The sequence below is a fragment of the Rhamphochromis longiceps genome, linkage group LG16 (genome assembly GCF_057381845.1).
Source record: "Rhamphochromis longiceps isolate RC_006_pf linkage group LG16, R_longiceps_female_GT1.1, whole genome shotgun sequence".
NCBI classification, from domain to species: Eukaryota; Metazoa; Chordata; class Actinopteri; order Cichliformes; family Cichlidae; genus Rhamphochromis; species Rhamphochromis longiceps.
The window spans coordinates 4,300,370-4,323,606 of NC_140572.1; the positions used below are offsets into that span (position 1 = coordinate 4,300,370).

General features: G+C 41.4%; 2 protein-coding genes across 2 annotated transcripts in view; one reads left to right on the plus strand and one right to left on the minus strand.

Annotated features, from left to right (window-relative positions):
• The window catches only part of LOC146650421 (protein NLRC3-like), a 159,237-nt gene that overhangs the window by 92,270 nt on the left and 43,730 nt on the right, over window positions 1-23,237 (minus strand). The window lies entirely within an intron of this gene.
• On the plus strand, window positions 774-22,978 carry LOC146650425 (uncharacterized). Its single transcript, XM_085384098.1, has 4 exons — window positions 774-844; window positions 1,541-1,613; window positions 20,923-21,519; window positions 22,181-22,978. The coding sequence occupies exons 3-4, from the start codon at window positions 21,016-21,018 to the stop codon at window positions 22,535-22,537; spliced, it is 861 nt and encodes a 286-aa protein (XP_085240224.1). The 5' UTR covers window positions 774-844; window positions 1,541-1,613; window positions 20,923-21,015; the 3' UTR covers window positions 22,538-22,978.

Below are 23,237 nucleotides of genomic sequence, written 5' to 3' on the forward strand. Positions count from 1 at the left end.
ACTAAACATTATTATTTTAAGCAGAGTGGTGTGATTTATGTAGGCATTGCTGTGTGACAGGATGACTTTTCTTGCACACCCACCAAATGAGGGCGCACATGCTTCCACGCCCACTGGTGACTGCACACATCCTTTCAAGGAAGCATTTCATTCATCCCTAACAAATGGAACAAAACACTGTGCAGCGTGTTCAGGTTTGAACGTGGCCCTGGCCTCTCTCTGCATCCACCTGGCACATGCAACACACATCCACTCCCTGCTGAGCTGCTTCTATTTGATGTGTTGAAGTTTTGGTAAAGTTTGAATAAATTCCACTTTATTTATAGGAACATTTCATCTGTGGACTCCTGCTTCCCCTCTCCTTGAGCCAGTTTGTGACGGGAACATGACATAAGAAAAGTAATTTATCCCTTTTTGATTCTGTGTATCTGGCGCTCATCCAGTGAGTTCACACTTGGCAGAAACAGACTGAATTTGTCTGGAGAACTTTGGCTTCAGCCAAGTTAGATAAACACACTGTGTCTCTGTCAAAACAGCAGTGTAGTTGTGGCACCCCTGTGAGGGAATGACCACATGAATATTATTTTGTGTAAAACACTCATGTAACGGGACATTTTTCATTGCTATATGTATTTATTTTCAGTTTCTTTAAGAGGATAGAAAATCCATGTAACAGGGATTCATTTTATGTTAGAAAGCAGTGAGGGCGGAACTTTGGTGCTTGCTCCGGGGTTTCGGGGAGCAGTAAGTGGAGCCCACCTTCCGCTGCTTCCTCAGACACGTTCTGGAGGAAAGCAGAGACGCATCGTGTCTTCCTTACTCTGCTCTTCACCTGCTTTTACAGGTCGGTACACGGTGCTCGCACCGAAAATGTTGTTTATTGTCACCATGGTTACCCACGTTAACGTGAATGGGAGAGTTAAGGCGGTCCGCCAAAGTTATTTATATGTAAACACGGGAGAAAACCAGAGGAGTGTCCCGCGCGACCGCACCGCGAGCCCGCTCGTTAGGTGGAGCGCTCGTGAAGCAGAGTCAGTGCGCTCCTATGCTCTGTGCAAACGTGTTGTAATGCTCCAATCAAATCAGTTCTGTGAGATGTGAATGTTAATAGTTCTGTTAAAGTGACTGAGTAGATTAGCTAGTGTAACACAAGCACTCTGAGCAACTCTGTGTAGCTAACAGAGGCATTCATGGGTTGATTAAACAAGCTGTGTTTCATGATGCACTAAATAGTGATTTTGCCAGTAAATTACTGGAGGGAACAAATGTAATGTATTTACCAATGCTGTTATTGAATAGAACTGTTTAGCCAGTAAGACACTGCAGAAGACAATGTGATGTGTTTATTGATATGATAAAAGGATGTAGCTGTTATGGAAAGAAGTGTGAACTTGAGAAACTGAACCAGTTAAAAAGAGTATATTTCACTGATGTTGTGAAATAAGTAAATGTCATTGATGTGAATGAGGAACCAGCTGAACAGTATATTGAAAGCTCATGTTTAGTGTTTTATAGCATTTATTTGTGTGAAATAAATCAGACTCAGACACGTTCTGGAGGAAAGCAGAGACGCATCGTGTCTTCCTTACTCTGCTCTTCACCTGCTTTTACAGGTAACATATTTGTCATCGAGGTCTTCATCCTTGGGACCCGTAACATAGTAACTTCTTCATTGTTATACTTCTATAGTTTTCCCATTTTGTGAGCTGTGGATGTGGAAAGTGTCTCAGTGACACATCCACATGAAAACGGCGTTACCTTCGTTCATTTGCACGTCAAATGAACGAGCTGTTTGGACTTTAACGTCACAGCTGATGCTTCGATACTCGAACTCAAGAGTTCAGCTTCCACTCAGAGGTACAAGTACACACAGCAAAGATAAACGTGTACACAAGGTGGAACCCACAAGTGCACAGCTCCAACCAGAGATGGGCAGTAATCCGATTACTTTTTTCAAGAAACGAGTAAAGTGAGGGATTACTATTGCAAAAAAGGTAATTAGATTACTGTTACTTTCCCGTAAGCACGCTGCGTTACTAAAACCGCAGCTGTGTGCAGATGAACAATGGATAATCTATCGAGTGTGGAGAGAGTGTGAGCGTGCAGCGTTTAAAGCGTGGAAGCACTGACCTTACTTTGAGTTTGACTCTGTAAAAAGTGACAAAAACATTAGCATCCGCTGTTCACTGCGTGGGAAGACAACATGCTCACTCACTATGTGTTAATGGGCATGCTTATTTATAACTTTGATAAAATGTCATAAAAATAATTCCATGCCAGCTCACCATTGGTGATCAGGTAGTTTCTGTTCCAGTTCCAGTCCCATAAATCATGAAGCTTGCTGCCAGAAAAGCTTCAAATCTCCTTTGAAAGCTGTTTGTGGTCTTGATTGTGGGAGCTTCAGTTGTCTGACTCCAGCTGCCACACAGTGCTCACTGATATCATTTGCAAAAACCCCAGTGTGACAATATTTATCAGTGAAGCAGAAATCAGGAAGTGACGACTTTTCTTTGAACATTTGCTCAGGCTAAGCTGTGCTTTCTACCACAGTTGGGAATTTCCTGGTTTACAACAAATTATTGTGTCAACACCGCATAAGATTTCAAACTACAGGAAAATCACTGGAGTTATAAGAGGCAGACAACGACACACACACCACATGCATGCTGTTGCTATTTATTGTGGATTAACCTGTCAAGGGCAAGAACAAAAGAATTCTGCCTCAAATACAGGAAATCATAGCTTTCCTGTATTTCCTCCATTGTTGGCATGCTGGTTAGTGCTGTTGCTCCACAGTAAGAAGGTCCTGGGCTAAATTATCCATGAATGTAAACGGCTGTGTGTTTCTATCTGATAGACTGGTGAGCTGTCCAGGGTGTACCCTGCCTGGTAACCTATCACTTCAGGGTTATTTCCCAGCCCTGCTGCAACCAGGATAGAGATAGGAGGATGGTAGTTGTTGTAGACCCATTCAATTTCAATTGAAGGATTAAAATGTTCCAGGAGCTCAACTTACTCCATCTGAACATGTTTCAATCGTGTTTTATGAACACAACATGCAGGTTTACTGAATATAAAAAGGTTGTGTTGATTTAACTCAGTTGTTTAAGTTTCTGCCAAAGCAAAACCTTTGTGTGCAACCAGTGTCCACTATTGGATCAAGTCAATCCAACATGTTTTTGTCAGTGCAAAAGGAGTTACGGTGCCTGTATTCCTGCACAATATTGTCCCGGGAGGGAGGAAAACTTTCTGGTGAAGTTTTGGTTGATTTTTGGGTTTTGCTTGACACTAGGTTGATTCTATCAGTGAGGTTTGGATTGTTTTCTTTCTCTAAGAGAGAGAAAGATGGTTTTATGCTTGGACATGTTTGCAATGGGCCCCAGTATTTGTTACTTTATTAGTATTTTATTGGTTGCGTTTGTTTGTGCTTTTGTTACAGTGCACTGAGATAAGAACATCTGAGAGGTGTGATCCACCGGTGGTGATATTTTGGTATTTTGTGAGTTCCCGATTTAACAAATCAGCTCTTTAATCCAGACCTGAGAGGTTGAACTTTAAAGCGCTATAAAATATTCTTACTGGAAACAGTGGCAAAGTGTTTTTCTCCATGATTATAATGGGCTTGGGAGAAATTCACTTATATGTGACATTGATCACATGAGAAGTCCTGAGCCTAAAAGGATTGCAGCGAGTCAATCCAGTCCAAAAACAAGGAGCTGTTTTCCTTTAAAATGATGACGTCATCTTGCTGGTGATGGAGGCTCGAATAGGCTGCGCGTGAGACTCCATTATCAGCAATATCTGGTATGAATGTGTGTGGATGTATGCATGTGACTGGACTGTGATGGACTGACGACTAAAAGTTTAACTGACTTGATACTGAGACAAAAACGGTGCCGACTTTAGGATTAGTGAATGTCCACAACAATTCACCCAGCCTGTAGAAGAAGGGTGGAGGTTTTGTCTTGCTTTGTTTGTGCAGGAGCAGAAGGATGACAGAGACTAAAGGGGGAGGCTGTAGCTTCACATGAGTGTGAGCTGCAGACTGAACCCTTTGGTTGCTAATGTTGAGTCACTGATGTTTGCATTAAGAAAATTGTGTTTTATTAGCTGTGTTTTAATTAAGGTATCACATTATATTGTTGGGAATGTTAAATGCTAAAGTGAAGAAAAGCTTTGATTTCACTCATGACTGAACATGTTATTATTAACCATAGCAGGCCACTGTAAAGAGTCAATTAACTGTTATAGAGGAAAAAAAGGCCAAAAACTCTGTTAATACCTATGAATAACAGGCAATGATAGACTTGTCACATTCAAAATAGAGATATGTAATAACAAACACGGGTCCGTGTCATTTAGGTTCTCCATTGAAATAGTCAATCATTTAGAAAAGTAGAATATATATATATATATATATATGTCTCAACGCTGTTTCTCAATAATATTAAAAACCTAAAAACTATTGTTGTGGAAGATAGAAGTCACTGTGACAGCCCTCTGACTGTGGAGGACGTTTGTAATCCTATTTCTGCACTTAAGGCCAACAAATCTCCCGGCACAGATGGTTTAACTGCAGAGTTTTATGAATCATTTTCTAATCTCCTGGCTCCGTTCTTACTGCAGCTTTTCATAGGAAGTGTAGAGAATAACATCCTCCCTCCTACTCTTACTCAGGGTCTCATAACACTTATTCCAAAGCCAAACAAAGACTTACTTCTTATTGATAATTGGAGACCCATCTGTCTGCTCAATGATGACTATGAGATTATGGCTTTAGTACTTGCTAACAGAATGAAAGAGTTCTTGGACACAATTATCGATGAGACACAATCAGGCTTTATGAGAAACAGACACCTTTCTAAGAACATGAGACTGGTTTTAGATCTACTTGATTACTCTGATTTGGTATCTGACTATAGCTTCATTCTCTTCCTGGATTTTTAAAAGGCTTTTGATACAATTGAACATCAATTTATTTTCCACTCTTTGGAAAAATTTGGCATTTTTCTGTAAAGCTATCAAAACCTTGTACACGAATGGCAATAGCTCAATTAAAATGATTAAGACTCCACCCCGAGATTTGACCTGTTATACAAGGAATCAGCACAGCTGATAAGGAGCTCATCATCAGCCAGCTAGCTGATGACACCACACTCTTCTTGAAGAATGCAAATCAAATCCGTCCAGCCCTTAGTGTTATTAGTGATTTCTCTGAGGCATGTTAATACTTTTAGCTATTTTATATCCATAAATCAATGGCGTGTCCAGCGGGGTGGCCTGGGGGGGCACAGGCCACCCCCCCAACCAGACTGGCCACCCCAGGTGCCACCCCAAAGGTAAAACAATAAAATTCAATCAAATATCAAATGTACGATTATGTTTTCACGGTGAAGCTCAGATATCCGAGTGTAAGTGAATGCAGCATCGGCTTCTACGCTATGCGCATCACGTTAGCAAAGGTAGGCGAGCCAAGCACGAAGGACAACACTGCAGGAAACAATTTTTCGGTGAAAGAAAATGAGGACAGAATAAATGTCCCGGTAAGTAATATTAAGTTTGTTGAGTTTAGTAAACTTCGGTGAAATTAGAATCCCAAGGAAAAAATAACACTTAAAGGATTTTTGCAGCCGTCGAATATTTCAGACAGTATGCTACTGAGGGCAGCTAACATAAGAGTTATGAGTTATAAGATGCAGGTCGATGTGTAAAAATAACTCAGTTGTTTGGTGGTGGCTATGGCGGGGCTTCCACAAAGGCCAGCAGGTGGATGAGGGAAGGGGAGGCAGGAGGAGAGACCCGAGGCAGCCGCCAGTCCGAGTGTCAGGTGAACTGAACTTCAGGTAAGAAGTTATGACCTGCAGTCTATCTGGGTCAGATATAAACTAAGTTTAGGTGGAGTTTATTTTCGTTGTGCTGACTTTTTACCCTCAGTTGCAATAACTCGTACTGCGTTCTAGCCAGCTTGATGGAGTTTTTATACAGCTGGGTGGGTGCTATGATGTTACTGATAGTGAACTTTATTTTATTCATGCCAACGGCTCCTTAAAAAAATGGAATGGTCCCTCATTCAGAGAAAATATTACACGTTTCGTATTGAGCTGAGAAGAGACGCAGTTTGTCCCGGACTTTAGCTAGAATGGAAAAAGACACAAAGCTGGAGTTATTCTGTCGTTACGCTGCACAGCTGCCTCTTCTTCTCTCATTCTCTCACCCTCTCTCTCCTGCTGCTACTTCAATCATGAAACTGATCAATGATCAGCTGATCGGCTTTTCTCTCTCATTTATTTATCGCCCACTTTGCTGGGTGATGTCGGTTTGTATATGTGGTGAGAGGGAAACATGAAGATGAAACCAGGAGATGTCCTTACTGAATCATCAGAGCTGAACAGGTGATGGAGAAACAGGTTTACCTTTTAGGTCACATGAATGAGTTGAAGGGAAGTTATGAACTGTTTCTGAGAGACAAATAACACCAGGATCCTTTTCTATGTAGCTGACAGCTGGTAACTGTGCAGGGGTGGATCTAGCAAATTTTTGCCAGGGGGCAGGTAGGGCATTAACAGGGAAAGGGGGCACAAAGAAATACTTTTCTTTCTTATTCTCATTTAAAATATCTAGCTTTTATTAAATAATTATCTGAATCTTACAACCAAAGTTTTTATCTGACGTAAAATGTATAGAAATCATACATATACCAACAAAACTGTACATCACTGTCACAACAGCATTTGTTTTCATTCAAAGGCTTTATGGCTTTAATACCTGGTGGGCCGGTCTCTAGTCAAAATGCCCGATTTTCTGTACCGGTCCAGTCCTGCAGGTTAATACTGGCAGTGTCACCATGCCAGCTGACTGTATTTCATCATCAGCCAGTGTTGTTCTTTATCAATATTACCAAAGTTTACCATAAGGCAGCATAGAAAGTATTTACTTGCTTTCAGGTTTTATTCAAATATTAGTCTTTTCAGTTGTTTCCCCACTTTTTCCCTGTTTCAAAATCAAACACCAGTTTGTGAGAAGATTATCTTCTTTTTTTAATAGGCAGATAAAGTTTTGCATTGGCATTGGCTAATTTGTCAATTGTTTGCTACAAATGTTCGTATTTTAATATTAAAAAATGTTTTTGCCCAAAACATATGTGCACTATATGTCAGTAAAAACACTATGCAAATATTGCTGTCCTTGAATGCTGAGTAAACACTGACAAAGCACTGATTGTATCTCTTGTACTTTATCAACGCAGTATCTAAAAACTTTGCACCGGAGTGGTTAAAATCTCATTCTAATAAGAGTTAAAAGCGCATTCGGTTATTAGGTTTACAGGATTATTGAATTATGGTTAATGGTTGGTAGAATTTTTTTTTAAACATTATCTGCCAATTACATCTGCCACCCTTCTCCAAATCTGTGCCCCTACCTGGCCCCCCCAACAAAAATTTTCTAGACACGCCACTGCCATGAATGTAAGTTTATTAATAAAACACCATATTTCTGCCGTTTTATAAGGATATGAATTGTACATACAATCAATTTCAGACTCAACCAACAAAAAGCCTCTCAGAACAATATTTATATTGTAACAGTTGCTATTGTAATGCAGTGTATCACCACATGGCGGCGCCTCCTGTCTCACGACTGGTGTCACCCCCTTTTTGTTCTTCTTCGCACTCCTCCTGTAATGGATGCTCCCGTGTGTACGCGGACTAGTGTGCTCTTTAGTAATGTGTGGTAGAGGTAGCACTTTTATTTTTGATATTGTAAATAAATGAGTACTTTTTGGAAAGTCAGAAGCTGTTGCTCATTCGCTATCCACCTGCACACCTCCGCGGCTGGCTTCATCTCCACTGCACGTTACAACTGGCGCCCGAACTTTTTCCCCTTGGACTTCAGACGATTTTTGCATCCCGCCGAGGATTCTTCTCTTCTAGCACGTGAACTGTCTCGGAAATCCCCCCAGTTTTGCGGACGCTCAGACGTTTTCTCCAGCCATGGCCGCAGCCTCAGCTCAGGTGGGACCCGACTAATTTCTGGATACCGTGGTGTGCCGCTGCTCCGCTTAGGAGAAAGAAAAAGAGAGAAGCTGACTCCGCGACGCGAATGGACTCCGTGGATTTGTTATTTGTTGTTGGTTTCGTCTTCTAAGGATTAATTCTTCTGTGGAGAGCCTGGACATGAACATTTCTGCTGGCTTTTCATTCCCCTTTCCCTCTGCTGAGACTGACTGTAGCACATGTAAGTGATAGCTTGGCCGACTACAACCGTTGGTGCTGGTCTTCGGCTCAGTATAACGAAACGACTTAAAACTAATCTTGCATTGAGCTCTAGTGTTGCAGACATGCTATTGTAATAACATGGTTCTGATCACTCCAGTCTAATTTCAGTTGTTGGGCGAAATTTTATATGTGGTTTTTCTAAATTTAATCTTGAACGCATTTTTGCAGTTTTGTCTTTCTAGTCTGACCTAACTGACTCTTTTACTGCTATATCAATAACTGCGCTGTGCCCTGGAGCGGCTTAATTTTTTTGAAATCGCAATGGCACACTGCCCAGACGACTCTGACTCAGACATGGAACTTACCTCGTTACCTATGATAGGTTTGTAGCTTGAACCCATCCGCTGGAACGTTGGAGACAATATAATTACACTGCAAAGCAAGACACAAGTAGGCAAGCTTCATGTTTCTCGTGCACGGGAGAAAACCGGACAACGCGCCGTCCCTTCGCTTGACCCCAGTTGCTCTCGTCCGTTCTCCCGTACCACTGTTCTTTTATTGAGGTTACATGAATATGCATAAGTTCATTAACATATGACGTCTACATACAAACAAAGAGTACCTTGCCTGTGTATGTGGGTGTGTGTGTGTGTATGTGGGTGTGACCCTGTGTAGACTCTGGTGCTAGCTGGTGCCAGGACGTCTGGGTCCATCTAACAAAAGGCTCTTATACTTAAACAGATATACGTGTGCTTGCTATACCATAAATCAAAGATAAACTCTCCTAGGGAGTGTGATCCATGCCAGGACACTGTGCAGAGGAATGTATGCACCCCCCTCTACACAGAGTTAATACAGACCTCTTTTAGGATGAGACATCCTTTCAATCTACCAATGATTATATACTTCTAAGCATATATGAGTAAATGTTTCTAAGCATAAATGACAATCAACAATACAAAATCTAACATTCCCCCCTTTTTGACGTTTATGCTTGAAAAGTCCCCAGTTACGAATACCTAATGTCTGACAGTTTCAATGCAAACATTGTTATATTCAGCATATGTCAAATCACCCTAAATTACTGAAAAAATACACAGTTTAACAAATGTATTAGCGGTTATCCCTAGGGATGAGTACCGGTGTCCGGTGCCATGATTGCACCGGTTCTGACATAAACGGTAGTAACCAGACCGAAAAGCAGCGCACATTTCGGTGCTTTATTTCGGTGCTTTTTTTTCCTGAGCTGTGATACACTTCTAGCCAATCATTTTACGTTTCCGAGGATAGTAGGCGGGTCCAGGTACGTACGTTCTTTTATGCAGAGCTACAGATTAAAAATGCCCAAGGCAAAGCGGTCAAAAATCTGGCTGTACTTCACAGCAAAATATGCAAACTCAGCAGCAACAAGTGCTTTAAGCTGATACTGTGATACTGTCAAAGGAAGTAACACCTCGAATCCGATGAAACACCTGGCGACGCATAGCGGTTTTTTTTTTTTTAAAAGCCGAGAAATGCGCCGTATTGGATGGCAGCAGCAGCCGTTCTTCTCTGCGTGAGTAGCTTAATGTTGTTCGTGTGTAATTTACATTGAGTAGGCTAACCACGTTATTACATTAATGCATGTAAGGTGAACTAGCAAACATCATCATAGCTACATGCGGCTGTCTCCTTGTTTGATGACAGATACTCCCTTCACCCTGGCCAAAAAAGCTAAAACGACCAAAGAAAAAGTGGAAAACAGCTAAATATGAGAGGTTTTTGGACAAAGTTTGTATTTTTTCCATTGTTTAAGCACTGCTTCCAGCTAAGAGTGATACCATATATACCCCATAGCTGCAGAAAAGGCTAACATTGTTATCTTTTTACAAAAAACCAGCTGAATATGAGAGGTTTTTGGACCAATTTTGTGTTCTCCATTCTTTAAGCACCGGTTCGAGCACCGTTTGAGCACCGGCACAGTTTCAAAAGTACCGATTTGGCACCGGTATCGGATAAAACCTAAACGATACCCATCCCTAGTTATCCCATTCAGTGATCTCATCTCATGGCAAACTGCATCCTACAAGCAAACAAAGAAATTGTTAATTTAATAGTGAAAATAAGAAAGTAACATTTTCAAAACCATCTCAGCTTGGTGGTGTTTTCTCTGGGTGTGCAAATCACATGTCTCTCTGCAGAGTGGTTTGAGTTCTGCAGGGCGTCATGAATGTCTCTTCCAGTTGTTTCCATCACTGTCCATAGGACCAGAGTCCGAATGTATGTAGAATAAACATTCAAACATACTAGTTAGTTTTGTTGTTTGTCAACATGGGTCTCAGCTATTTCCAAAGCTGCAGACCTCTCAGCACTCTAGTTTTATGGCCTCTACCAACCCCCACCACCTCATTCAAGCCTTCGTCCTGTGAGGGGGATATTTATGACTCCTTCATTGTCCACGCTCTGCAGAGAAACACCTCTGTGGAAAGGGTGCAGGTGTCCGTTATCTTACTGCTGTTGTGATCCCAGCAGTCTTCAGGGTATCATCGTATTCACAGTACAGTGGCACAGCATTAGGTGATGTTCATAGGAAACTGCTGTCATCACCACCATAGCTTCTGGTTCCTGTGCTTTTCACAGAATCATGATGTCATCCTCGAACTCCTTCTGCGCTGTCGATGGAGCCTGGCACGCTCCCGTCATCCCTCGAGTTTTCCTGTCCCTACGCTGCTGAAGATGATCTCTGATCCTCCTGAAGTCTCTCTCCTGGCCTCAGCTCCCATCCTGTGGACGATCCTCTTAGGCACTCCTTCTCGTCATGGATAGTCCTGATTTTGGGCCTGCTGGATCTGTCTCAAAACACTCAGCTTCTCTGCCTTCCTCCTGGTTCTGCTGATTCAGCTGTCACGCCTGGCACTTGGTTGCCCTAGAGTTGATCAGAGGCTGGAGGTTGAAGTGCGAGCTTACCCTACGGGGGCTCAATCAGCACTCCCCCCTCACCACCGAAACAACCAAGTGTGAGATTTCTCTATTGTGCTGTCTTGAGGGTGCTGGGGTTTCCTGGGACCTCGACCTCTTTGCAGTGGCTCTGATAAATCCAGGAGGGTCTCTCCGCTATTTTGCAGGCAGTTTCATGGTCCTTGCTGTGGCTCCAAGGTCTGATCTCATGCTGGGCCCCAACCAGCTTGACCTTTGACCTCAACCACTGCCTGGGCTATGCCTGGAATGTTTCTCGCTTCTCACTGCTGCACCTGTATTTCAGAAAGACTTCTATTTGGAGAGCATGTCAACAATCATCAAACCACATTCTTTAGTTCAGTGAACTTCACTAATAGGCCATCAAAGCCTCATCTGAACATGGGTGCACCACTTGCATAGATTTAATACTTGTAAATAAACAGCTAATCACACAAATCACTGCAACAATAATAGTAAACATTGTTTAATGTTAATTCTGGACCCCACTTCTTGACGCATGGACAACCATGCGTCAACTCACCAAACCAGGATCCCTGTCTTAAAAACTGGCTCCACCAGGAGCCTGCATACAATAAAATCAACTTCACTCTTATAAACAATATATCAGAAGAGTAATAAGCATTCAACATCAGCAAGACAAGTGTCATGTGCAGGTTTTCTCAAATCGGGAAACTACAATTATTTCCCTAATTTGCCTCAGACATGGATCATCCCATGTGCTCAGTTAACATTAATGTAATCAGTGACTTCTCTTAAGCAAATTCACTCCACTCATATATCCCTATGGGCTCAAAGTGGCCAGCTAAGAGCCCATATTCAACTTTCCCATAAACACCGTAACCTCTTATTTGTTTTACTCATGTCACTTGACCGCTTGTGCCGAATCCTCCACAGCATTCTCAAAGAAACAAACATTAGCAATACACATTGACTGTGGTCAGACGGAGGTCAGACACAGGTCAACAGGTTCCAGAGGTGCCATAAAAACACCATAAAGGTAGCCAACCCTAGCTGTGGAAAGAATGACAGTCACATATAAACCCAGAAATCCTGTAGTAGGAAAACATTAACTAACCCTCTTATAAATCACATGATCAAACACATGATTAATCATCTGCTGTAAAAAGAAATGTAAATGTTAGCGCTGCGCAGGTGTGTACACTTTCTCACAGTAATGTCTGTGAGCAACACAAGTTAGTGGATGACACACACATAGTAAATTCACAGACAGAAAAGATGGCATTTAAAAGATTAAATCGTCATGCAACCGCGAATGTTGCTGTCATCTTTCTGCTCCTGTAACAAAAAACACATAAATTCATCCACCCTTTTGTCCTGTCTAGGTGGAGGTTAACCTTGAGTCGTGGTCATGTCCTGTCAGCTTTTACCAGTCAGTCAGTTTGTTCTTTATTTCCATTCATTCATTCATTCTTTGCTGATAGTGGAACCTGTCGTCGCATTTAGTTTCCACTTCCAGCAAAATGACGTCATTTCAAAAAGAAAAAGAACTTCTAGATCGGATTACCTTGCTGAATCCGGTTTAGGCTGGGACATTCATTTAATAATTGTCCCAAATAAGTGGCTTTCTCCTGAGCCCATTTTAATGTGGAGAAAACTCACTTGTAAGGCTTTCTCGACAGGTCGTATAGCACTTTTAATTTCTGACGTGCAGATCTGCTTAAAGAAAAGAAATAGACAAACAAAATCAGTGCCTGTTCAAAAGATAAAATGAAAAATAACAGAGATTATCAAACAAAACTTTCAGTGCACTGTGAAAGTATCAAAATAAAAAGGCCTTGTTAAGTCATGACACAAACTCCTCATCTCAGGAGGGTAAATCATACCATTAGCATGGTTCATCATACCATCATACTAATCGGCAGGCTCGACTTCACAACAGAAGAAAAATCATCAGCTAGATTCACTCCAAGCCAACCATCAGCTGCACAACACACACATAAGCCTAATGTGTCTTATTAGCTATGAGTTTAATCACCAGGTCTGTGCTCTTCACTCATTTAGGCCACAGATCTATTTTATTCAATTTTCCTTTTCCCTTCATCATAAAACATGTGACATGCTGTCATGCACTTCATAAAAGAAGTTTGTTCTGATGTATTCAGAGTTGTGTATCTAGATACAGAATTCACTCGCACATCAAAGCAGGAAACTCAGTGTTTTAGAGTCTCCACTCAACACAACAACTCCAACACATCTCATTCACTCGTGCTAGAATTCAGTCACCTTTCATTAATCTAAAACCGATCAACTAATTTGCATATCAGCTATTAACCCACTAAGTTGACAGGACAACAGGAAAGCATGTTCAAAATAGTATCACAAAAATAGAATTTCCCTCATACAGTAAATTACTTGCTGCATTAATCAAGCAGGAAGCTTCTCCCAATTTACCATTTTAACACTAAATTTATTGTCTGATCACTGGTTAGTCAAACCAGGATCCTTTTTCCCCCACAAAGGTTAAATTGTTGTCCTGCAACCTAGAGAGTCAATTTTTTTTTCTTTAGGATAAATTCAGTATTTGATAACAAGTGTCTGCTAAATTGACACTATTTTACACTGATGAAAGATAACAAGCTAATTTTCATTGCATGGGTGTTTGTGTTATTAGGCAGGTCTAATGCATGTCTGTGGAGCTGCATCTCCAGCAGAGCATGTTCTTAAACCTGCCTTTCCTACACACTTCTCTGCTATTATTTAATCATTTCTTAACTAATGTGCTATGAGTCTTCATGAGTCATTTTGTGTTTGGAATTGTTAGTAGGGTTAATGCATGTTCTGCTTGTTTGTGTGATTTTGTATGTTTCTATTTGTTTCAGACTCCGTCTCAATTTTCCAACTTAAGCAGTCAGTTTTCTTTTCCCCAGGTTTGCTAACCCAAATTTTGATTTCCCACATTTAATAACAGCATTCCTCTGTGTTTCCACTTTCTCTCACTCTTTTGTCATCTCACTCTCTTGTCCTCTCCCACTTTCAACAGTTCACAGCCGGCAGTTCTCCTTCAGCTTTGTCCTGTGTTCAACTGTCTCTTCTTGCCATTTTACTCCACAGGTGGCAAATGTCAAACTCCAACAGTCTCCTCAGTTCTCCTCAAAAGTTTTCTTCACATGCATAGTGAAGTTGCAGCTTGTTGGAAACACAGTGCCATTCATCCGATCAGTCAGGATGATGGGTTTGCTCTTCTTCTCTGGTGCTGTTTGTCCACATTGCTGCTGCTCGCTGGGACTCTTTGTTCAGGACTTTGCTGCTGTCTCTTTATCTGCCATGTTATTGCTTTGGAGCTGCATTCCTTGTCTTCAGGGAGGTGTGAGCTTGCTTGTGAGGTTGAGAAACACATGGTGCTGTAAATAAGTCAGCCAGAAACTTGGCCTGAACGTTTCCAATGATGTTAAACTATAACTTTCTTCCGACCGCTGCATGTGGAAAATTGATTCAGGTCTGCTTTTCACCTGAAAGTGACAAACTAAGACATGTTCATTATCATCATCACTGCTTAATCAACACATCTCTCTCTCTCTCTGTGTTTGTGTGAACAATCCTTTCTTAAAAGCAGAAAATGACATTGTAGTTGTTTTTCGGCTGATCAACACAAAACCTTTTTCCTATGATTATTTTTCTTCGTCTACAATGTAATTTGTCTCTTTTTCACTCTTTTTTTTCCCTTTACAATAGCTTGTGATCCGCAAAATCACTGCTCTCACTCACAATCAGAGGCAATTACTTTTGCACAGTGCACAAAAACACTGTGATGTCAGACACATTCACACTCACTTTGTCATCTGCATAAATAAATCATATGGCTGGAGATATGTGCCATGGTGATCCATAGGCATGATCACACGTTTATTTAATTATTTTCAACCCAACAAAACAAATAAACAAAAACATGATGCTGATGCTATGAACACTCCACACACATGAGTCAAGATGCAGGAAAACTGCTCATGGAAACGCTGCACACTCCAGTTATCATATGTCTGTGAAGGTTCTCAGTCATCCAGGTCATCGTAGTCAAAGGAGCTTGCAAAGAAAAGCGTCTGGACTTCTTTAAGTTGCTTGAAGACGTTTCACCTCTCATCCGAGAAGCTTCTTCAGTTCTAAGGTCAAATGGTGGAGAGTCCCAGATATAAACCTAGTGGGAGTGACCCCGTGACCCCCACAGAGGGACAAAAGGACCCCCTGATGATCCTCTAATCACCTGAGCCAAGGTGTGAAATTGGGTGTGGGACCCAATCAGCCAGAGTTTCGTGTGTGTTAACACACACCCAGGAGTTGTTTGCTCAAACACTCTAAGAAATATCTGTGCTGTTAACACAGTTTCATGCCTCTTTAAAGCCTCGTGCTTTGGCACAAACAGCTGGCTTTTCTTTCTCCCTCTTTTCAATGGCTTCCATCGTCAGCACTACATCAACGAAGAGGCCATCATCTGGTTTTCCAAAATGTCCAAAGATTTTCTGGAGGGCATCATGCTTGGCCCACCACCGTGTCTCACCTATTGGACTGAGGCGTCTGTGTCTTGTGTTTTTGGTTTGTTTCTCCCACAGATTAACCCTGTGATGGGACTCCTTGATGAACACAGCTATGTCATTAAGTAAATTAAAGAGTGATCCACTTTCAATGACACTTTGTGTTGTGTCAGCAATCACAAGATTAAGTATGTGTGCATAGCACCACACATGCACATGAGTTGGAGACTGGGCAGTCATAAGTGCTGAAAAGCCTTTGTACTGGCCCTGCATATTTGAAGCACCATCTGTTGCATTCCCAGTGCACATGGCCTTGTCTAGATTCAGATGCTCTAAAACTCCGGAAAGCAAGTTTACAAAGTACTGCCCCGTGGATGCTTCGCACCTCACTATGGAGACAAGCCTCTCCTGCACAGACTCAGTAACATACCTGATGATTACTGAACACTGATCATAACCTGTGATGTCTTGGGTTGTGTCTAGCTGAACAGAAAACATCCCAGCTTTCTGGACATCACTGGCGATGCTCTCTTGAAGGAGATGGCCAAGTGCATCAATCACTGAGTTGGCAGTTGTTTTGGAGAGTAGGGTGATGAGAGATCCTCTACCTCTTGATCCACTGGTCTGATGCAACTTCTTGCTTTTTTCAATGCAGTCATTCAAATGTTCTCCAAGGCACATATCATACTTGCCTAATAACACAATCAGTTCCAGAAAGTTACCATGATCGATGGTGTTATCACCTAAAGTGTATGCAGCCTCATTCTCCACATGCCTATAGCTGAGTCCCCTCTTCCCAAGTACTTTGATCACATCCACCATACGCTCTAAAACTTGCCGTCTCTTTTTCACTTGTGCTCTGTGAGCTGACAACTGACTGCCAGCAAACAAGCTCCTGATGTTGCCTTTTGAGCACCTTAAGAAAAAAGCTTCAGCACAGGTCTGGTGTGTATTGCTCTTTTCATGCTCCTCTGTGCGCAGATGTATATGTCGCCAGTCACTCATGCCTGTTATAAATGTGCTGGTGTCAGTCAGCCTTGCAAATGCCAGACACACAAAGCAGAACAATAAATGGCGTTCTTTGCAATAAGTAAGCCACTTCCTGTTGGTGCCATCTTTACAGCTGAACACCCTCATCACAACTGCACTGCTACTGTTCTGCTGTGGGTGGTAATCTAAGAAGGCCTGTAATATGGCAGGTTCAGGGCGAGCAAAGTAATCGATGCCCTGGCTCTCTCTCTCTTGCTCTTCCATCTCTCTCTCTTGCTCTTCCATCTCTCTCTCTTGCTCTTCCATCTCTCTCTCCTGCTCTTCCATCTCTCTCTCTTGCTCTCTCTCTTCCTTTTCCTAAATCCCTCGTTTTGCACAGTCCCTGGTATCAGTGCTCAAACCTTTTGTGTTTGTTTCCAACAAGTTGCCCACCTCAGGAAACAAAAATGTGTTCTTTTACTTGTCAGATGAACATATGAGACACTTTGACTCTTCAGTGCAGTGTGGAGCCTAACAAAGATCTGTTTTGTGTCCCAGCTGATCAGCAGGAGGAGGAGAGTCTGACGGAGCAGCAGAGGAACATTTTCAGCTACTTGGACTCAGCTCAGCCACTACAGAGGAAACAATGAGCTCAACACAGAAGGTGACAGACAGAGCAGGACCATATGACCAAAGATATTTATCACCATATACATTTGAACATTTGCCATAACGATGTAGCTGACGATAGAATTGACACCAGACAAAATACTTTACAGCTGCACAACTTTATTAAAAAGCCATCAATGTATTTTCACTGAAACAAGCAGCTGTTGTTTATGTGCATTAAAGTTATATAAAAATGTAACAGTGCAAATGCAAATTCCTCGCTGACAGTTTAACCAAAAGGCGTTTCCAGTGGAAACTGGCCGACACATCCTGAGCATAACCATGTATAATATCCACTAAACTTCAGAAGAGGTTATACAGTCGTGGCCAAAAGGTTTGAGAATTGCATAAATATTGGAACCTGGAGAAGTTGCTGCTTAAGTTTTTATAATAGCATTTTGCCTGCACTCCAGAATGTTATGAGGAGTGATCAGATGAACTGCATCGTCCTTCTTTGCCATGAAAACGAACTTAATCCCCAAAAAGCCTTACCACTGCATTTCATTGCTGTCATCAAAGGACCTGCTGAGACCATTTCAGTGATCGTCTTCTTAACTCAGGTGAGAATGTTGGCGAGCACGAGGCTGGAGATCATCATGGCTGTATCCCGATTCAGGTTCTGCAGCTTTAAAGTCCTCAAGGGCCGCGTACTCAAAGACCTCTAAGGCCAAAGTGCGAGGCTCGTAGGCTCGTGAAATGGGACGTCTAGCCTCCGTCGCGCTGCCCAGGTTGCCTAGCAACCATGATACTAACAGCTGGAAACGTTTCATACAGCTTTGTTTGACAGAAATGAAGGAGAACATATTTAGTTCATTTGTTTCTACATGAGCTCTGTGTGATTTGATGAGTATCTGAGGCTGAGACCACAGGACTGTGAAACATGATTGTTGGGCTTCATTTCTGTGCTGAACAGTCGTTTAAGATTAGCTGTAAATAACAATTAGCTGATGTTGTTCATGAGACTAAAGTCATCTCACTGTGGTAATGTAAATATAATATGGCCAATATTATAGTTATTATTTTAATCACTTCACTCACAGACAAGTATCTGTGACAGTGTGTATACAGATGTATCATATATAAGGGACAAATATTGTTCATTTAATATGTTGGTACTAAATGTGGCTCAATGCTTACATATATGTGTAAAAAGCAAATGTAGGAGCTGTGATAACTGTGTCTGATAGAACGAAGAGTAGACTGATATATGAAATATTCCTTTATTGGGTGAGAAAATCAGACCATGTCATAACTGCTGTAAGTCACACAGAATAGATATCAGAGCCTTAAACAGGCTGACGTCTGCTAAATGGGTCAAACTGGGCAGAAAGTCTACAAACACATAACATCCTTATAGAATATGATGTAACACTATAGATCAACTTAGCTCAGAATATATAAAGCATATAAACAGTTACAGCAATATGATGCAACAAACACAGCAGCTACTGATCCAAAATACTCAAAGCTTCATAGAACTGAAACCAACATTTATTTTTAGCTCCATCCTGCTGCTGATACAGACTTTAGGTTTCTGAACATTAAACTTGTTGCTGCCTTTCATAGTGTGTAACTTGAAGGCCCTGAGTACTTTCTCCCACACTGAAAACACTGGGATGATCACATTATTTGAACATTACCTAATAAGACTGATTCAGCACAGACAGTTATGTTAAACTTTCCTAGCAGTCCTTCACAAACAGGGAACAGTCTGTCTATTCCCTCCATCTGTCAGCAGCTGCTGGCTCTTCCTCCTCCTCTTCCTCACACACTGCTGAGTTTGTCCTGGTGGATCATCAGGGCTGCAAAGCCTCACAGATGATGTGCAGCAGTGGCTCCCTCAGTCTGTCCTCACTCTGGACACTTGCAGTCGTCACACATGGAAATCAAATGTGTGATAAGCTGCAGGATTCAAACACAAGTGTAACTTATAAACACATGTTCATACTTTTATTCCACAATCAGAGAGAAAGAAACAGAGAGAGAGTGCAGGACAGACAGACAGGTGACAGTCTCAGGTGTACACACTGCTACACAACAGCACCAGAGAAGCAGGATTTAGTGTTTGTGTTATTACGAGTGTAAACAAGAAGAGTTCCAGATGGTGCAGTGGACACATGTGTGACTGCTGTGATTAAAGCATCTTTCTTTCAGCTTAACGAGTGAACCGTCAGCTCGTTCAAACACACGTTAAAGTGCGTTTGGCTCGACACCACCGAACAGAGGCAGCAATATAACACAGCTAACATTAACAGTGCAGTGAATCCTGCTTGTGCCGTGATGTTCAGGACTGCAAACCGAGCAGCATCACTGACTTTCAGCTTGTTGTGTTTGTGGATATATGACTGACTTTAATTATCCACAAAATCATCACATTCTCTGTCAGATGAAGGTCGACTATTGAACGGCGTATATTTTAAAGGCTTTAAAACCAAGTTAACGCTGAAAGTACAAACATCACTAATGTCACATAACTCTGCCGACAAGGCATAGCTATGGCTATGAAATGCTCTTTGTGTATCACTTCTTCATTATGAAAGATGTCATTAATGCACTAGTAATGTCTCATCTGGAGTATTGTTCAATCATTTGGTCAGCAGCTAATAAGACAGATCTTAACAGACTTCAGTTAGTCCAGAATAAGGCGTCCAGATTAGTGTGAAGATGTTCATACTATACTAATATTGATAAAATGCATAATAACCTTTCTTGGCTTCCTGTACAGGCTAAAATATTCTATGGCTTACTTGTAGTTCTAAAGAAAGCAATTCTGTTAAACACACCACATTTATTCTGCTCAGCTGCAGTATCCAGATGAAATACATCATCATATTACACAGTTTTCAACAAGCTGCAATTTAGTAAATGCTCGAGTTAAAAGTAACGTTTTGTAAAACTGTTACATTTAGAGCAACTTTTAAGTGGAATAAGTTGCCTTAAAAAATTAGAGAATTATTCAAAACTTCAATGAACACTTAAAAGCCGATTTACAGAGCTTTTAGTTGTTGTAAATATTGTAAGACATGATTTGTTTTTGAAATTTGTGTAATGTGCCTCAATGTTATTGATATTATTATTATTATTATTGATTGCTTATGTTTGAACAATTGTGAAACCTCACTGTGGATGTAAGAGTGAAATTATGTGGATATCTTGAATCCACTTTATTGTGTAATATTTTATGTGAGTATTTGACGGAAGACGAGCAACATCTGTTGTGGAAGCTAACGGGGTTCCTTTAGAATAAACAAACATAGGATTTATTATCACTGAATAAATCTGTATAAATCTATACAAATTATAGAAATATGTAATAGGAAACAACAAAATAATCTAAATTATAAAATAATGTGTGTGTGTGTGTGTGTGTGTGTGTGTGTGTGTGTGTGTGTGTGTGTGTGTGTGTGTGTGTGTGTGTGTGTGTGTGTGTGTGAATTATCTTTAACAGCAGGTTGGATGTAATGTGTTAGAACTACCAGCAGGTGGGGATAAGAGACCTTTAATGTGTTTGGTGCCACGCTCCACCTTCAGGTTTAAAACTAGTGTTAATGGAGTTTGAAGGTTGAGTTTGTTCCACGACTGCATTTCACTCACTGCCTCTGTTTGTATCTCTGTCACTGCAGGACCAACATGGAGCCAGAAGTCAGCGCTCTCAGGAGGCCGACAAACCTCACAGAAGAAAGGGAGAGAAAAAACACACCTGTGACGAGTGTGGGATGGGTTTTACTGTGAGGGCTAAACTAAAACGGCATCAGGTCATCCACACTGGAGAGAGACCGTTCAGCTGTGACTTGTGTGGAAAGTCTTTTTCCTTGAAGGGTTACCTAAAAAAACACCAACTCATCCACATTGGAGTTAAAGCGTACAGCTGTGATCAGTGTGGCAGAGCTTTTACTCACAGTAGCAGCTTACAGAGGCATCTAGTTACCCACTCTGGAATTAAGCCATACAGCTGTGACATCTGTGGAAAAACTTTCAGCCGGAGAGAGAACCGAAATACACACCTACGCATTCACACTAGACATGATGTGTACTGCTGTGAACAGTGTGGCAAAGAGTTTACAACAGACGCACAGTTACAACAACACATGTTTACCCACACTGAGGAGAGACCTTATCGATGTGACCTGTGTGAGAAGACTTTTAAATCTCCACGTTACCTGAGAGAACACCAACAGATCCACACCAGAAAGAGACTCTACAAGTGCAGCTACTGTGAGGTATGTATTTATATTGTTATCTTGTCATTTTAGCCTGACTGTTTGGAACAACTCTGCTCATTAAACTGTGTTAGCATGTTAGCAATTCTACTGCATGGAAAAGCAGCTCTGAGTGATTATTCAGATTTTCCTTTCAGTTATGATTTTAGTATTACTGTAGTATTATGGTGGTAGTATTGTAGTTATTGCAGCCCAGTAAACTGAGTGTGTTAACTGAAACAGTCAAATGTAGTTGGACGTCTGCAGAGATGCTCTTTATTTCAGGCGACGTTCAGGATACAAATGTTGAAGGACTGACTTACACTGTCTTTGTGTCTTTGTTTAGAAGCAGAGCGACACAGATGGATCCAGTTCTCAACCCTGTCATCACTGTGGTGGTGGGAAAAACTTTCATTGTGACCTCTGTGGAAAAACTTTCAGTCAGCAAAATACCCTAAAAGTACATCAACGTAGACACACTGGAGACAAACTGAAATACTGCAAAGAATGTGGGAGAAGCTTCACCACATCACATCGCTTAAAACGACATGAACTGATTCACAGTGGGGTTAAAAAGCACCTCTGTGATCAGTGTGGGTCATCCTTCACCACTGCAGGTCAGCTTAAAACACACAAACGAGTCCACACAGGAGAGAAACCACACAAGTGCAGACACTGTGAGAGAAGCTTCTCACATTCAGGTAATCGTAACATTCATGAACGTGCACACATGGAAGGAAACTACAGCTGTGACCAGTGTGACAAGAGCTTCAGGAATCTCAGTTCATACTCTGCACACAAACGATCCCACGTTACTAATAAACTGTTTCACTGTTACCAATGTGCCCAAACATTCACCTCATTGTCTGCTCTGTGCAAACATCAGCGCGATCACTCAGGGCTGAAATCACTCCCATCACTGGATCACAGTGAATCTGAAGACACAGAAAGATCCTCTGGTTTCTGTGTCAGACTCAAAAAGCTTGAGATCAGGCTCCACAGAGTTCAGATAGAATCATTTAAACTTGTGTTGAACTGAACTGGTTGCTGGGCTGAACTTCTACATAATACAGATCTACATGGGATCTTCTTTTCTGTTTTTTACTGAGTCAGTTTTGTCCTTTTTTCTCTGTCCTGGTTTTGCTCGTCTGTAAATGATTGAAACTCAGTCAAATAGTTCATTGTTCTCCAGCAAAACGTTTTGGAAACTCATGTTTAACCTTTAAAACTCTGACATGTTTTAGCACACAAGGCTTCATCGGGGAGTTCACTCATGATTGGACCATGATAACAAAGGTTTTTAGTTCTTTCAAAGAGAGTCTTGGAGATGTTTGATGTTTCTGTTTTTCTGAAACCACCTGAAAGAAAAACTATTTTTCTTGCTTTATGTAGTGTGGAAGTTTTTAATGTTTCTTCATCTGTGATGTTCTTGAATGTGTTCACGTGAAGATGGTACAAATAAACTGTCCTTTCAGCTTTAGCTCCTAATTTATTCATTATTTATGGATGTAGCACAGCAGCCGTCTCTTGATTAACACATGGAGGGCTCGGGATCTGATGGTGTCGTCTCCCTAATTTGCCCACTCAGTAAATCTCACTCATGGCCAAGAAATTGAAATAAACCTTGTTTCCCTGCTGGATAGTGATCCACTGTAACTCTGCTCCTCCTTCCTGTTTAGGATTTCTGTGGCTGAAGTAAAATTCCCTCCATCCATCACTTATCCCAGCTAACCCAAAGT